At 48.6% G+C, this 17,123-nt stretch overlaps 1 protein-coding gene across 3 annotated transcripts; it reads left to right on the top strand.

The window, feature by feature from the left end:
* Positions 1–483: 483 nt before the first annotated feature.
* LOC113892666 (apolipoprotein L3-like) lies at positions 484–14,281 on the top strand. Of its 3 annotated transcripts, none has more exons than XM_027541797.1 (5): positions 484–596; positions 7,854–7,894; positions 8,068–8,176; positions 9,422–9,533; positions 12,033–14,281. In XM_027541797.1, exons 3-5 carry the CDS (start codon positions 8,101–8,103, stop codon positions 12,919–12,921), a joined length of 1,077 nt encoding a protein of 358 aa, XP_027397598.1. In that variant the 5' UTR covers positions 484–596; positions 7,854–7,894; positions 8,068–8,100; the 3' UTR covers positions 12,922–14,281. The 3 variants fall into 3 exon arrangements, with proteins under 3 accessions (XP_027397598.1, XP_027397599.1, XP_027397600.1); XM_027541798.1 differs by having other exon boundaries at positions 7,810–7,894; XM_027541799.1 differs by lacking the exon at positions 7,854–7,894.
* Positions 14,282–17,123: the final 2,842 nt, after the last annotated feature.

The raw sequence follows: 17,123 nt of genomic DNA, 5'->3' as shown, positions 1-17,123 counted from the left end.
TTGGGCTTTGCAGAAAACATTTCTCCCGATTGGATGCAGCAGGTGTCCCTGGCAGAAGAACCTAGAAGTGTGAGTGAATCCTAGAAGCCACCAGGACGTCCCTCTCAGCAACAGAGTATGACCAGTATGCACTGAGCAGCTGGTCTGTTCTAGGACTGCACCTCATGCTGGTGGCACGAAGGTGAACGAGGCAGCAGGCTGGTGAGTGTGGGGTTGGAGGGGTGAGAAGATGGAATGGAGGAGGTGGGAGTGATTTGCCAAGGGACTCACGGTGCATTGGTGGCAGGTCTTCCTTCATGGAGCCTGAGACAGAGTGGCCTGTGTGAAGAAGGATGTGGAATGTCAGGACTGGGCTTCTTTCTCTAAGCAGGTCAGCTGGAGGTGGAAACAGTCCCAGGATGGGGCCTGGTGGGCAGGGTGTTTGTTTGACTTGAACCACTCAGAAGTGAGGGTTTTGCTTTCACTTTTGCTTCCCAAAGTATATCTAGGCACAGAGGGTGTGTGTGGTCATTGCAGAGATGCACAGCTGGTGGCTGCCTCTGCACAGCTGAGAACGTCTGGATCTTGTTCACACTCAGCCAGAGGAAAACCCCTGGGTAAGCAGAGGGGAGGGACCCTGCCCATCTCCCCACCCTCAGGATGAATGTCTGAGAAAGGATGGTGTCACTAGTTGACAGAAGAAGGGAACTGGAAGCGCAGAGAGGTGAGGTCATGGCCAAGGCAGCAGGTTAAGCAGGGGCAGAGCCTGGATGTGGAGGCAGGTGTGTGTGAGGGCTTCCTCCCAGCCGAGGGCCCCTAAACAGAGCAGAGGGAGGGCCACAGCTGCTCAGGTGGGCTCAGCTCAGGATGTGGTCTCCTGAGACATGAGTGGCGACCCCAGAAGGAAGGTGGGTGTTGGGTGTGCTTAGTACTTTGGGAGATTGGAGGAAGCAGAGAGGGTAGAGGAGGACAGGGGAGTCAGAGCCTCCCCTCCTATGGCCTGGCCACCTTAAAGCTGTCCCCAGGCTGCTAGGCTAGGGCTGATGGGGGAAAGGGGATTTTTTTTCAGTGACAAGGAATCAAGGTTTGTTGAAAAACCTTGCTTCTGAGAGCCAGGCTATGCCAGGCCCTGGGGGACATTGCGGCCTGGAAATAGACAGGAAACCAAGTGGGGAGTCGAAGGGCGTTGGCTTCCTGTGTTTGCCAGGCCCTCTGCTCAGGATGTGGGTGATGGGAGGTCCTGTGTGGGGAAGGTGGCCCTGCTGGAAGAAGTGAGAAGGGCTCACTGCACAAGGTCCATATACATCCTGGTGTTGCAATGTTAAGATAAAAAGCCGAACTCTACAGACATCAGTATAACAGGAGAGGCATGAGCTTAGATCTATGTCTTTTACCGGCAGAGACAACCCTAGAAACGTTCGGTTATTAAAACCACATTCCCACCCTGCCCTTGTACCCATGTCCAAAGGCCTGGTCTTGGCCTCCTCTCTGCCCACAGCGAGCTGTGTGACCCTGGGCAAGCTACCTCCTGGGGAATTGTTTGTTCTATTCTCTTACTAAGTTTTTAAAAGCTGATTTCCACTTTTCCCTGTGGGTACAGATGTTTTTTCTGACCTGGTTTATGGGATCCTTGGCAATTTTTATTTCCATTAGTTCAGTAGGTTCGAATTTCCATTATATCTTGTGGAATGTGTGTATTTAGAAAGGCTTTCTCAAATCAATGTTATTTTAATGCTTCTTTCAGTCCCTTCAGTTTTTTCTCTCTGGTGTATTGGATCCCTTTGAATGATTGATTGATTGCATCTTTAGTTTCTTCTCCATTTTCTTCCTCCCTCTCCCCTTCTCCCCTCCCTCCTTTTCTAATTTTAACAGGAGAACTGGGGTTGTGCTGTGTCATCGAGAAGCTGCTTGTTTCATGTCCCCATAAAGGGTCCCACCCCTCATATTTTGGCCAGGCTGTGCCCAGGAGGGTGGAGGGTGCCCAGAGGCCCTGGACAGGAGGAGCAGCAGAGAAGAGACAGGGCCCCTGATGATGTGGGAGGGTTCTCAGACCTGGAGAAACTGAGCAAAAAGGGACCACGACCAGGAGTAAAGTGCGGCCTTCAAGAGGAGCTGGAGAGCAACTGGGGGAAGGTGGCAGAGGGAGGCTTGGAGCTGGGCCTCCAGGCACAAGTAACCCGTCACGCGAGAGGCCAGTGTGGAAGCACATGTCTTGGGGAGGGACAGCTAGTGCCAAGTGAGGTGTCAGTCTCGTGCAGCAGGCTTTGTGGAGACAGAGAGTGTGAGGAAGACAGAAGCTGGGGCAGTCGGGAGGGTCTGGGTGCTCGCCCAGGGACTTTTCCATTCCCAGGGAGGGTGACTGCAGGCACAGGAGGGAGATATTTGGGGAGAATCTGTCTGCCCATGAGGAGGGAAGGGATGCATGACTGGCCATGCAGCTGGGCAGGGTCAGGCTTCTCCAGGGTCCTCCTCTCTCCCACCAACAGCCTTTCCAGAAAGGGGCCAATCAGAGGCTAACAGAGGAGGAAGCCTGGATAGGAATCCAGCAGAGGAAGCACTATCAGCATCCACACCCATTTGAGGCCCCAGACAAGGCTCAGGAAGAGGCCAAGAATGGGAGGGAAGGATGAAGGATGAGGTCGATGGTTCAGATGCGTTTACAAAGTTTTGGCATCACCCAGGATCCAGCCCTTTCTGTCCAAGCCCTCCTCTTCTCTCTGCTTTGGCTCTTGGTCCTTGTGTTTCATGATGTCAGTTGGCTGCCCTGGCTCCTGGGTCATGCAGCTTCCAGGCAGAGAGGGCGGCGCGGGACCAGCCAGCTCTCTTCTCCCACTTGCTTCAAGGTAGACCTGCCTGTGTGAATTCTCTCCCATCCACACAATCAGTGCCTCCAGCCTCCACCAACAGGCACACTCCCTAGCGAACAAGCTGATGGTTACTCTTCCTGAGGGACAACCCCAGGCATCACAGAAAGAAGGTGATAGAAAGATTCTAGGATGGGAGCTCAGGTGAGGGGATTTGGGGGAGGCTCTAAGGAAATGGGGGCTTCCTTGATAGCTCAGGTGCTAAAGAATCTGCCTGCAATGCAGGAGACCCCGGTTTGATTCCTGGTTTGGAGGATCCCCTGGAGAAGAGAAAGGCTACCCACTGCAGTACTCTGGCCTAGAGAATGCCATGGATTCTATAGTCCATGGAGTTGCAAAGAGTTGGACATGACTGAGAGACTTTCTCTTACTCACCAAGGAAATGGGTCCACTCTAGATTAGGTGACACAGAAAATGAGGGGCACTTCTATCAGTGGGGGTCTCAGTAACTCATCTATGGAGAGGGGAGACCAGAGTGAGCATAAAGGTGTGACTGGTAAAGAAGCAGTCCTGCTTTTCAGCCAAGGGACGGGGTGTGGTGTTGGTGGGGGTGCAGTGATGGGTGTTTGCTGTCTCCTTTGCTCCTTCTCTCAGGGTGACCCTGTGTAAGGCTGGAGTTCTGTGAGAGCCTTTACATCCAACGGGAGAAGAGCATCACCCTATTGTGATACCAGGCCGGCCTTGGGATGTCGGGGGTATTCTTTCCTTCTCAGTCCTTTATAATGGTCACATAAACAGACAGAAGGGAATATGCCCATTGATTTTAAGACTCCTCTTATTATTAAATTCAATTAACAGTGAAATATTTCCCACTACACTTACTCCTCTTTGCAGCATAGCTACCTTTTGTAAGCTTTATGTCTCCCTTCTTAGCCACACTTGATATAAACTCTTCTCATTGAATTGTTATGAACTCATGGCCTTTCTCAGACTCAACTTGGCCCAATGAAACATGATCATAGTATTCACTTTCCATCGTCAGCAGCATTATTATATGTGAGTTACATTAAAGTTGCTCAGTCGGGTCCGACTCTTTGTGATCCCATGGCCTGTCAGAGGAGCCTGGCTTCTCTGTCCATGGAATTTTCTAGACCAGAATACTGGAGTGGGTAGCCATTCCTTCTCCAGGGGATCTTCCCAGGGTTCGAACCCAGGTCTCTCACATTGTAAGCAGATTCTTTACCATCTGAGCCACCAGGGAAGCTCATTTTATGTGGGTGCCCTTTCTAAACGCTGCTCTGAACATTTCCAAGAGAATCTTTGTGTTTGGGGGTGTATAGTTGCCAACCTGTGGATATAGATGCCGACCTGTGGAACTGACCTCCCCTTCAAGGAGTCTTGCTTCCTTTGAGTGGACAGAAGCCCATGGGTGCACATGTTTGTGGGCAAGGTGCTGCCAGATGATGGCTCTGTTTAAGGCCACAGGTCACTGTGATTGTCCTGGTTTACATGTATTATCATCCCTCCTTTTCCTAGAGAGCTTGGCTTCATCATCACAAACATGTCTGCTACACTGACAGTTGTCACATCGGGTGTCAGCTTACTTCTTATTGTCTCTTAATCCAATTGCTTCCACCAGCTTTATGTGGTGGCGCCAGAAATCAACCCATTCTCATAGGTTACTAACTACTATGAAGTGACTTCTGCTTTTATAAAATTTTAAAAATCCAAAATAATAAATGCATATGTTTAAAACAAATCAGTTTATACAGAGGGTTCTGCACACTGTTTGTAGTAAAAAGCACTTTTATTTGTTTGCTTTAGGAATATCCTTAGATAATTTCCTTACTTACAGGGTCATTGAGAGAAGTAAAAATAAGTAAATGCTTTGGAAGCACTTAGAATGCTGCCTGGTGCAAAGTGGGACGTCGTCAACCACAATAGCTAATAAACATTAAGTATCATATTTTTCTTTTCCTAATTTAAAAAGTTTGATGCTATTAACTTAGTTCTTACCAGGGAAGATAATGATTTCAGTTATTTTTATACTTTTTATTAGATCCCTCCTTATCTTCTCCTAATATTGTTATATCATTAACCTTACATCTTCTATTAGAAAAATTTGTGGTTATATGCACTTTATTTGTGCCGTTTATTTCTTAGGCCTTCAGGTTCAACTGGTGTTTCTTGATTCCCCACTTTGTAAAATGAGACTAATTCTCTTTCTCCCTTCAGTGCTTCAGCTTCCAACTTCTAGAAGTGTGATTTAATGTTTATATTGATTGACAGCAAATAAATTAAGTTCTCATATTTAAATGCTTTGTTCTAAAACTTAAAAGTCAAAGAAGAGAATTTACATTTTGTGATGTTTTAAATGTTTTCTCTTGAGTAACTTGTATTAATACTATGTATTTGCACATACATTTTGGCACAGCTTCAGTTTTTCCTGATGTTTGGAATTGCCTTTGTTTTCACCTCTTGCACTGTCTATCTTCAAATTTCCTCCATTTCTTTGCACAAGTGCCTCATATGATACCGAGTCCCCTGTCCCCACAGACTCTGGACTTTTGACGCCATTTTGAACTGGTTTCTCTCTAGATCTGCTGTGTGCCCAGCTGTGATCCTTGGATTCCCTTCTCTCTGGGTTGATGTTCCTGATTCCTGGATCACATTCAGGAATCTTTCTTTCTCTTGGTTATCCTTTGCATCATCATCACACACACACATCTTTTCTTTCCCTCTGCACCTCACTCTCAAGTAACTTGCTAAGGAAGGATTGTGAATAGCAACGTTTCTATTCTCCACTTAGCTCCATTTCTTCTGTCATTTAAAAAAGATTTTCTGGAAGCTTTTTTTGGCCTTCTTTTCCAATCTTTCTTTAGACTTATTTGGTAAACAGTTATTAATTCCAAATATTTTTTTTCTCTGTTTCATTTTTTTCCGACTTCTCAGTGCATCTCATTTTATGAATAAAAATCCTTTCTAATTGACTTTTTGACCTGGGTTCAAGTTTATAAATTATTTTCTTCCTTCAGAATTGTCCATCCATCTCTTCTGGTGTCATTTCTCATCTGTTTGTCTTAGTCACCCTTTTCCACATTGTCATAGTTTCCATGTATCTAATCCTGGATGACCCATTCGTATTTAAGAGGGAGTAGAGTTGACTAGTAAGCTGCCCTGTAGAGTGCTTGCCTGAGGACCCCTAAATTCCAGAATATAGAAATATTTTTTCTGGAGTCTCTGAATTAAGATTTTCCTCCATCTGCTGTGGATTTGGGTGAATATTTGATGGGATGTTGGAGAAGGCATTGGCACCCCACTCCAGTACTCTTGCCCGGAAAATCCCATGGATGGGTAGCCTGGTAAGCGGTAGTCCATGGGGTCGCTAAGAATCAGACACGACTGAGCGACTTCACTTTCACTTTTCACTTTCATGCATTGGAGGAGAAAATGGCAACCCACTCCAATATTCTTGCCTGGAGAATCCCAGGGACGGGGGAGCCTGGTGGGCTGCCGTCTATGGGGTCGCACACAGTCGGACACGACTGAAGCGACTTAGCAGCAGCAGTGATGGGATGTGGGTTGCTGGGACTATCCCCTGTTTTCTCCTTCTGTGTAACTCTCATTTTGCTCTAAGCAAGCATTCCTCTAGCCTGTACACCTTCTCTCCGTTTCTTCCCTCCACTCCTCTTTATTCAGCAGTCACTTCTTCATCCAGTCAGTCTTCAAACTATTGCTGAAGACTCTGGGCTCCTGTTGCCCACATTCCTGGCTTTATATTAGCAGCAGAGTACCGAGAGGCAAGGTATGGGCTCTTGAGCCCAGTAAGTGGGTTGAAACCCAGTCTGTCATGGACAAGATTTCTGACCTTGGGCAAGTCACATAACATCTATGAAAAAAGGAGGGGAGTTGGCACACATATCTCAAGAGTTATTGGAATTATTTGGATAATTATTATAATTATCCAAATTATATTCGGTAAAGTCTTAGATCAACTATCAGTACAGAACGAAGACCAGAAGCACAGAGACGCCTCCTATCAGTAGCAATTATTACAACTGTAAGCATGTTTCCTATCATTTCAATCAGCTCTCAGGAGGGGGAGCTGATAAATGCACTTTTGTCTTCTTACAATACTGCTGAATGTAATCAACGTTAGCTTCCTTTCATCATCTACCAAGGCAATGTAATCCCAAACAGAATTTAAAAATTCTCTCTCAATAAAGATCTGTTTTAAAGTAGAGACTTCTGAGAATTGGCAAGATTAAAAGAATTGACACCCTCATATATGAATATAACTGTAATAAATTGGTGCAATTTTTTGGCACAACAGAGCGACTCTAGGTATGAAAACATTTAAAATGTTTAGAGCCCTGACCAAATCATTCTACTTCCAGAAACAGCTTAAGGACACGGTCTCAAGTACAGGCAAAGTTTCATACAAGAAGAGTGTTCTTTACACTATTATTTACACAAACAATTAGAAACACCCCAAAGTGCCACAGTCAGGGGAGGACCGCAGAGAGGACTGGGCACCATCCAGGTCCTCAGCTGCCCAGGGCAGGGCTGCAGGGAGGGGGCTTGTGGGAGAAAGGCTCCTGTGGAAGGAAGGAAGATGTGGGCTGTGGGAGCTGCAGCACCAGAAACTTTATCAAGGCAGAGATTCAGGCACAGGGAGCAAGACATCATTTTGGAATAAAAAGAGTCATTTACCAATTAACATATATCCCCAGGTAAGTATTTTTGAATATTGTTGAGAGTAGAGCATAGTTATCATTAACCTGCTATTTGAATCAGAAAGACTTGGGTTCAAGTCCAGACTCTGGCACCAGCATGAAGTCTTGGGCTGACCCATGTTTAAGGTGAGTTTCAGGAGCCTACACATAACAGACACTGAATCAGTATTAGTTATTACCAATTAGTGACACAGGTGTCCCAACCTCACATAATTCCCAGAGTATTCCCTTCTATGCTCCTTTCTATGTGTTCTTCTGTCCCTGGTTTTACTGCTCCTATAACTTCAGAGATGGCTGTCTCCTGTCTGATTACCTTCTCCCTGTGCCCCAACAGGAGAGCAGGACTCTGACTCAACTTGGAAGGAGCTGTAGGAGGTGAGTGACTTTTCTTAACTAACAGCCAGCAGAGCCCAGGGGACAGGGAAACGCAGAGGGTCAAGTCCATGGTGGCTGTCCCAGGGGAACCCACCAGAGGCCTCCCCCTCGCTGCTCCCTGCAGCCACTGCTCACTCGTGATCTAGCCCGCAGTCTGTTTTCTCTTCCCCAAGGGTGAAGCCACACCTCCTTCCAGCCTGACTTGGATGGGTGAGCCGAAGAGACATCTCCAAGATCCTGCTGCCTCCATCATGAACTCAACAGAACTCTTATACTGCTCAGGTAGTCAGCTGTCTCTTGTCTGGCTGGTTTCCACTTGTGATCCAGAATTGAGGGTGGTGCCTCCAGGCTGAGACAACCCACAAAGGAATCAAAAACCAAGAAGGGAGTGGCTAAGCATTCCGGAGTCCTCCAGAGAGGCCAGGGGAGCCCCCCACATTCGGGGTTCTATCCGTACAGCCTCAATCCCAGCCCTCTCCTCAGGGCACCAGAGCACGCTGTCTACTTCCTCTTCTACTGCCATCCAGCAAGGGACTCAGAAGTGAGGCCAAGACAGCCCGCGGTGAGGGGGACAGCTGATGGGGATCCCCAAGATCAGGCAGAAGAGGGAGAGGAGGTCCCCCAACATCCCTGGAGCTTCTCCTGCCCTCTCCCTTGCTCCAAGCCTCCTTGTGCTCCCAGACCCTGCGGTGTCACCACAGAGGCTGTTTCCTCCAGTTCTTGCCCTGCCACCCCTTCCACCTCAGCCACTCTGCAAGGGTTAGGGGACCCTGAACTGAACTCAGGTCCGGACTGTGCCACCTCAGTCCTCAGGGAAGGGTGGTCAGAGCTTCAGGATATGAATTGGGGCAGAGGGGCACATATGTCCCTGCTCATAAATCCAGGGACCTTTGGTCAGAAAGATGGACCTTAAACACATTTTCAGTTCAGTTCAGTTCAGTCTCTCAGTCATGTCCAACTCTTTGCAACCCATGGACTGCAGCACGCCAGGCCTCCCTGTCCATCACCAACTCACAGAGTTTACTCAAACTCATGCCCATTGAGTTGGTGATGCCATCCAACCATCTCATCCTCTGTTTTCCCCTTTTCCTCTCACCTTCAATCTTTCCCAGCATCAGGGTCTTTTCAAATGAGTCAGTTCTTCGCATCAGGTGGCCAAATTATTGGAGATTCAGCCTCAGCATCAGACCTTCCAATGAATACTCAGGACTGATCTCCTTTATGATGGACTGGTTGGATCTCCTTGCTGTCCAAGGGACTCTCAACACTCTTCTCCAACACCACAGTTCAAAAGTGTCAATTCTTCAGTGCTCAGCTTTCTTTATCCTCCAACTCTCACATCCATACATGACTACTGGAAAAACCATAGCTTTGACTAGACAGACCTTTGTTGGCAAAGTAGTATCTCTTCTATTTAATATGCTGTCTAGGTTGGTCATCACTTTTCTTCCAAGGAGCAAACTACTCAATGCCATTTCCATTCCACCAAAATTTCTTCTAATTTTAGTCTTTTCTTTTTCCATCTAGAGAGTGAAAATGTTTATCAAGTTGTCACTGAGGATTCCGAGGTCACACAACAGAAACTGAACGTCCTACTCCAAAAATGGGATAAATTTGTGGCTAAGGCCAGTATACCCAGGTAACATGCATGGGTGCACCAGAAATGCCACTCAGATCCCTTTGCCCCAGGCCAGGTTCTTCCTGGCAGGCACACCTCCCCAAGGCAGCATCCTGTAGTTGGAGTCAAGGATGTTCCTTCTCAAGATCCCAATAGCAGTGTTTCCTTTATGGCATTTGGTGGCAGTGAATGGCCTTGTGTGATGAAGAGATGAAACCTGCTACAGGGGCAGGTTATGTGACCTTGGACATGTGACTGAACTACTCTCTGCCTTAGTTTCTTCATCTGTTCAGTTTTATTGTGCAGACACTGAGATCATGCATGCAAAGTGCTTTGCATGATGGCTGACACAGAGTAGGTACTCAATTAATATTAACTTTGAAAAAACTTCTTGGGAAGAGACAGGGGCTAAAGATCTTTTTCCTAGAGAGGAGGACAAAGCAGGGCTCAGTTTTGAACAAGTCAGTAAATCCTTCCAACATCCTTTTGTGTTCCTGGGGATTCTGACTAGAGCCCTTTCCTTCCCCATCTTAGGAACTGTACCAACCCTGCAAGATCCAGCTGGTCCATATGGCAGAGGGGCTGGAGAAGAACTGGGTGGAGCTGGTGGGGTCCTGGCTCTAGTCCTGCCCAGCTGTGGGGCTCTGGGCTTATGTCTTGGAGCCCCAGATCTGTCCTGTGTCCAATGGGAATAGCGATTCAATCTGATGGACTATAGTGATGGCCTAAGAGTGAACTGCAGATCAGAAGTGGGGAAGCAAATGCAATCATCTCATCCAAAGTCCCAGTGAAGGCTAGACCAGGGTCAGCCCCAGGTGTCAGGGCAGAGCAGAGGGTCCAGGTTGGAGGACAAGTAGGCATGCTTAAGCAGGACCAGGATTAGAGTGAGGAGAGTGGGCCCTGAGGATACAGAAGTGAAGAGGCTGTGATGCTAACAGAGGTTCCGGGAGTGGGAGGCAGGACATTTCTTTCTTCCCTAATGGGATCCCCTCATGCTGGGCTAGAGGGCCTTGGGTGATCATGTCCTCCACACCCTGCCTGGGACCTGGGTTCTCTCTCTATCTGGGACCCTCTTCTAGTCTACGTGGAGAGGCCCTCACAGTGGGAATGCAGTGTGGCTCAGTGAGCCTCCAGACTCACAGTGAGTGGCTGTGATTGCATGTCATTTGAGGGATTCTTAGGAGCCTCATGCATCCCCACTGAACAGGAGAACACTTCCTCCACCAGCTGTGCAAGTGCCGATCTCTTCAGGGTTAACAATTCAGATGGGTGTTTCCTCAAGTCTCTTAAGTCTTGGAGAGGGTGTATGAAGTTGCACATGGCCTTGGGGTGCAGGCACGTTTACCAGCTAACATGTAACATCCAAGAGGTCAAGGATGCTGGGTGATGGGTCAGGAGTCAGTGAGGTAAGCTGGAGAGTCCAAGGGAACCAGGGCTCACAGCACATCTCCTGCTTCCCTGTTAGGTGGGGAAGTGGATGGACCCAGTGACTATTCAATGGAAAGATCAAGGGCACAAGCCTTGGAAGAGAGCAGATGCCAGGCAAAATGATCTTTCTGGTGCCTTCTACCTCTGAATTTTGGTGGTTTTTTTCCCCTAAGTATGCAGAGTTAGCCAACCAAGATCTGAGCACACAGTCCCCAGGACTGTCTTTACATTTAACACCAGTAGCACGTTTGGGGGTTCCCATAATCACCCTCAGGTTTGAGAATTTCCTAGAAGGATTCTCAGAGCTCACTGAAGATGTCGTCATCCCGGTTATGGTTTATTATGGGAAAGGATGCAGTTTCAGCCACGGGGAAAGTCTGGTGGGTTTCACACACAAAGCTTCCGTTGTCCCCAGGATGCTTTCCAGCCTTGGATTCAGTGTGTGGCAGGACACACAGGGCACTGTCTTTCTGGGAATCTCACCCACTTAAAAACAAATTATCCTAACTTGTGGTCTCCAGGTCCTCCCGGTGGTCAGACTAATGCCCTGGAGTCCAGCTCCTCCAGAGGTCAGAACTGATACCACGTGACCCAGAGGCCCCATCATGAATTACACATTTTCTGTTTGTCCAGTGGCCAAAGGCCTGAGGAGATGAGGACACTCCTATCAGCCAGAATATTCTAGGGGCTTAGTGACCACTTCCCAGGATCAAGGGCTAGGAGTGGATTGACTCCTCACTACACATTAAGGTCCATGAGTGAAGGGTTTTCTGCCCCAATAAAACTTCTCTTTGTTTCTCTGTGGAGTTCCCACCCCACCAACTCATGGCGAGTGATGGTTTTGACCTGCCCCTGAGTGTCTTTACCAAATGCCTACCTTAATTATATCCTAATATGACTTTTGCTTATGTTTTCCACCATTGAATAAGTCTATAGAGCATCTACAATACCCAAATATGTGCTTGATGTAAAAAGAAAACACTTATAAACATTTAATTAAACAATTTCTGTAATTTATGCAGAATAGATCCTGTCCAGCCTATTTTTGCAGACAAACAAATTTTCTTAATTCCTTGACCTTCATTATTACAGAGAGGAGGCAAAGGCACTACATGAGTATCTGAACAGGCTGAAAACAAAATTGAGTGCAAAGGACCCAAACACAGTCCAACAAGACCAGCTGGACAGAAAGAAGCTTTTGGAGGAGTTTCCTGTGATGAAACAGGACCTGGAGGAAAACACAGAAAAGATCCATGCTTTTGCAGACAAAATTGAGAAGGTACACAAGGACTGCACGATTTCCAAGGTGGTGGCCCACTCCACTGGCGCTGTGTCTGGCGTCCTAAGCATCATTGGCCTGGCTCTGGCACCTCTGACAGTGGGGGCCACTCTGCCTCTCTTGGCCACTGGGTTAGGGCTGGGCATAGCAGCTGCTGTAACCAATGTGTCCACCAGCTTCGTGGAACAAGTAAGCAAGTCATTAGCAGAAATGAAAACCACTCAACTGCTGTCCCCTGACATGAAGAAATGGAAGGTAATCAAGGATGTACTCCATAAAAGGACACCTCAAATTATTTTTGCAACGAGGTCATTCATCACTTGCCTAGAATACATTGAGAAGCAAGTCCAATTCATCAAGGTGATTAAAGTCAGCCCTGCCTTAGCAGCCAAAGTCAAGATCTTCATAACCAAAGGGAAAACCTTCATCCATGTCAGCGGTCAGGTGCCGAAAACTTTTAGCGGCATGGCTTTAACAATGACCAAAGGAGTCTGTATCCCTAGCCTAGTCATGGCATGTTTCGGCCTTGTGGTAGATGTGGGCTTTCTGGTGAAAGAGTCAATACATTTACATAATGGAGCAAAGGCAAAGTCAGCTGAAAAGCTGAGGCAGCAGGCCCAGGAGTTGGAAAACATATTGGAGTTACTCACTGAGCTCCATGAGAATCTGCAGGAGGGCCCAGTTCCCCCACCCCCAGAGTAGTGCAGGGACTTGGGACATTTGCTGGGTATCTCAGAGGCAGCTTGTTAGAGGAGAAAAGGAGGGGAGACAGCATTGATGGTCCTGGGTGTTAGGAATTTGGCATTTCTGGAGCTGAGCACAGCAAGGGAGGGATGGATGCAGGTGGCAGATGAGGGCAAAGAAAGAGCCTGGAGCCTGGACTAAGGGAGAAGGGGGGCTAAAGAGTGAGGGGAGGGGAGAAACCACTTATTTTGGACTAAAGAACACACTGAGGGTAGAATAAAGGCAAAGGCAGGTGGAAATAGCTGTGGAAAGACAGGAATATGAAAGGGTTGAAAATGAGAGAAAGTCAGAGCGAGGAGTGTTGGGATCCAGGAGAAGTAGCCGGGGCTCCTCTATCGTCCTCCTCAGGGTGTGATGTCCCAGCAAGAAGAGTCTCCCCTGGTGGTGTTCTCAACCCTATGTCTCCAGCATCAACTCACCTTCGATTCCAGAAGGTTTTTATTAATTAGGCAGGGACTTCTTTTGTTTGTTTATTTTTATCAAAGTGTAGTTGACTTACAGTATCGTGTGGGTTTCTGCTGTACAGCCAAATGTATTGATTATACATGTGGTTTTGTGTGCTATACAGTAAATCCCTATTGTTCATCTATTTTATGTAGGGTGATGTGCATCTGTTAATGACGCATTCCTATTTACCCTTCCTCCCCTTTCCTATTTTGTACCAAAAGTTTGTTTTCTTTGTCTGTGAGTTTGTTTCTGTTTTGTAAATAAGTTCATTTGTGCTACTTTTTAGATTCCACACATAATTGAGATCACACAGTATTTGTCTTTCTCTGACTGATTTACTTCATTTATAATAATCTACATGTCAATCCAAGCAGCTGAAAACAGCACAGTTTTATTCTTTTATGGCTGGGTAGTATTCCAGTTATTTCGCATCTTTTTTCTCTGTTGATGGACACTTAGGTTGCTTCCATGCTATTATACATAGTGCTGCTATGAACATTGGAGTGCGTGTTACTTTTTGAATTAGAGCTTTTGTCGTTTCCAGAAGTGCTGACTCATACACTAACTCTATATTTAGTTTTTTAAGGAAACTCCGTGCTTTTCCACGGGCTTCCCAGGTGACTCAGTGGTAAAGAATCCGCCTGCCAATACAGGAGACGTGTGTTCGATTCCTGGGTTGGGAAGATCCCTGGAGAAGGAAATGGCAATCCACTCCAATATTTTTGCCTGGAAATAGTCCATGGAGAAAGGAGTCTGGCAGGCTACAGTCCATAAAGTCAATGAGAGCCTGACACGACTGACGACTAACACCGGATCTCCTCACCTTGTGTTCTCTAGACTTTATTTCAATAAATAGCACTGATTCACTGAGGCTTCCTTGTGTTGACTGATGGGCTCACCTGGGTCCAGATGCCTGAGCTCCTTCCCTGTGAGCCTGTCTCCCAGGGTCTCAGGGAGCATGTCCTCCATGGCTTCTCCTGCCTGCACGCTGGGCTCGCAGCCAGTCATTTCCCTCAGACCCTGGAGCCCCCAGGCCCCATGGGACGCCCGGGGGAGCCCGTGTCGTCTGACTTGGGCTGAGCACGGGGATGCTTCTCCTCCAGCCCCGGGGACCAGGATGGACACGGGGCACCTGAGGGTGACTGAGAGCAGAGGGCTTGTGTGCAGGTGTGAGGGGGCGTCAGCCATAAACAGAGGACCAGGGAGAGACAGCACATGCCTCTCCCAGGCTGCCTTCACATTTCACCAGGACTCCTGCAGGAGCTTCCAGAACCGTGTTCTTGTGTTTGCCTTGGGGCAGTGCCCTGCCTCACCTGTCTATTCCCCACCAGGGCTAGAATGACTCTTAAGAATATTATCTTAGCCCTACCTGCTTCACCTCCTCCACGGATGCCCATGACTCTGGGCACAGACCCTCAAAGCCTCCCTGCAGCCCAGCCTGATGTAGCCTGTGGTCCCCCAAGGGCAGAGATCGTCACCAGGCTGACTCCATCACAAGGGGCAGGACTGAGGGCTATGGAAAGTGGGCAGGAAGGAAGGGAAAGTCCATCCAAGGCCATGTTCTGATCTGGTCACCCATTTGGGATTGTACCTGCCTGGACCTTCTGAGGAGCCATCGTGGGATGCCTCATGCTCCTCATCTCCAGGGAGGAAAGGGGAGCATCTGGGTGTAGCTATTACCACCACGGGCCTGCTCCACGGGGCACCAACTCTCTGTGTTTCCATGTGTGGAGCATGTGAGCACCTAACAGTCTCCCAAACCTGGAGCCCAGGGCATGAAGCCAGAGACCTGGAACCTGGAAATGATTCCAGGACGTCTCCTAAATCCCTCCCCACGTGCTGCAGAGCCTTCTCCACATTTTTGTCCAAACCTCCCTCGGAAGACTTTTCTCAGTGCCTCTGACTCCCTCTCAGCCCGTGTTTTTCTGAGGCTTCAGTCGGCCCTTCCATTCCTTCCTGAAGATGTCAGCAGTCATGGCCAGCATCTGTCTGATCCCCGAATCATGAGTTTCATTCCTTCTTTAATTCTTTGTAAGTTCCTGGGGAATTCAAATCCTACACAGACTTCTCTTGGGCAGGGTTCCAGGCACTGGATGCAGAACCATTCAGTGTCCATTGCCATGACCCCCAAACCCTTAGAGCTGGACCCCATTCAGCTCAATGTGCAGATGATGCAATTCTACAGTGACCCCTGTGTCAGCTGAGATCCCTGTGGTTCTGAATACAGAAACTGAGTTTGGCTAAGTGAGCACAGAGAGCGTGCACTGGAGGGATGCAGGCCAGGTCGGAGAATGGAAAGAAGCCCCCAAAGCTGCACAGTTCAGGAAGGACAGAAAGTAGGACAGGTCCCCCTGCAGGAGCTCACAGTCTGTCCCCAGAGGCCCCTTCCAGCAGGAAGCTTAGGTCCAAGGCCCTGGAATCTCAGTTTCAGGTTCCCAGGAGACAGAGGAGCTTGGGTCTGAGGACTATATTCTTGGACCAATAGGTCAGGCTGAAGGATGAGGAAGATGAATGGTTAACAGGGACCGGAACCCTGGGGGGGAGTCTCAGGAAGAGAGACTCCAGATTGAGTGCTTCCTGGATGCACATGTGCCCTCTTCTCAGACCAATGGAAACGACTCTCCTCACGCTGTTCTGGGTCCAACATACCACACACAACAGTAAGTGCACCGGCCACTTCCCCAGCTGGAGACAAACACGAACCTCCTCTCCCTGCTGGGTGTTGCAGGGATGTCAGGGGTGAAGGGCCCCAGCGCGACGCCAGTGCTTCTCCTGCTCTGTGGGCGCCTTTCCCAGTACTCTTCATGTATGTTAAACATGTGCAGCAACAGGGAGGTGCAGTAACCCCAGGACCTCAGGAGCACTGCTCCCCTGATACCAATCTTCACTGCGATCCCACTTCCAGTCCCTCTTTCCTGAGGGGAAATTCACCCCTGTGGAGCCTGGAGTGGGCCATTGCTGTGTCAGCACTGTCACCTGGGTCCTAATCAAGACCTCACTGACCCTCTGAGAGCACGTGCTTGTCACCCCAACAGAGAACAGGAGGAAGCTGGGCCCAGGGTCCAGGAGTGTGGCCACAGCCCCGACCTGGAAGGGCCATCCTGGGTGGGGCCTCCGGGAGCTGGAGCCTCTTCCCTGGATCCATGTTGAGCTGATTGGTCAGGAGGATGCAGGGTGTCCTGTTTCAGGAGGAAGTGAAGCAAGCATGTGGTGTTTCTGGAACACAGCTCATCCTGGGCCCAGGGTGTTGGACCCACCTCCTTGGAGCCCAGACCACAGGGCTATCTGTCGCCACTTGCTGTGCTTCCCAATGTGGGGAGAGATGGGCACAGGTCTGTCCCACCACCCAGGACCTGAGTCCCTTCTGGCAGGGCCTGTTTTGGAGGCTTCTAGCTCCTCGCTTGGCCCCGAGTTTGCTGGTTTTAAGCTGCAGCTCCTAGTTCTCACAAAGGCCTTGAATTTCACAGAGCTGCCTTCATACCAACCAGCACACAGCCTCCAGCTGCCTTGTTCCCGGAGCTTAGACCTAAGAGAACAGTGTTGTCTTGAGTCTGCAGAGGTCCGTACTTAGAATCCACGGGTTTTCTCAGGAAGTTGTGCTGCTGACACAGAATATCTAACAACTGGTTACACTCAGATGCCTGTGAAGCTAGTCTGGATCCAGCCTCTGCGAGAAGGACAATTGGTAGGAGCATCTTACACTGTCCCAGTGA

Source organism: Bos indicus x Bos taurus, chromosome 5, assembly GCF_003369695.1.
Source record: "Bos indicus x Bos taurus breed Angus x Brahman F1 hybrid chromosome 5, Bos_hybrid_MaternalHap_v2.0, whole genome shotgun sequence".
Classification (NCBI taxonomy): domain Eukaryota; kingdom Metazoa; phylum Chordata; class Mammalia; order Artiodactyla; family Bovidae; genus Bos; species Bos indicus x Bos taurus.
Note: the sequence above shows the minus strand (reverse complement) of the source record. Positions and strands in the feature narration are given on the sequence as shown.

Excerpts from the sequence above, each read along its gene's own strand:
- LOC113892666 (XM_027541799.1), top strand. The coding sequence starts at position 8,101 with ATGGGTGAGCCGAAGAGACATCTCCAAGATCCTGCTGCCTCCATCATG. Across the intron at positions 8,177-9,421 it reads AGAACTCTTATACTGCTCAG|AGAGTGAAAATGTTTATCAA; the intron begins GTAGTCAGCTGT and ends TTTTCCATCTAG. Across the intron at positions 9,534-12,032 it reads GCTAAGGCCAGTATACCCAG|AGAGGAGGCAAAGGCACTAC; the intron begins GTAACATGCATG and ends TCATTATTACAG.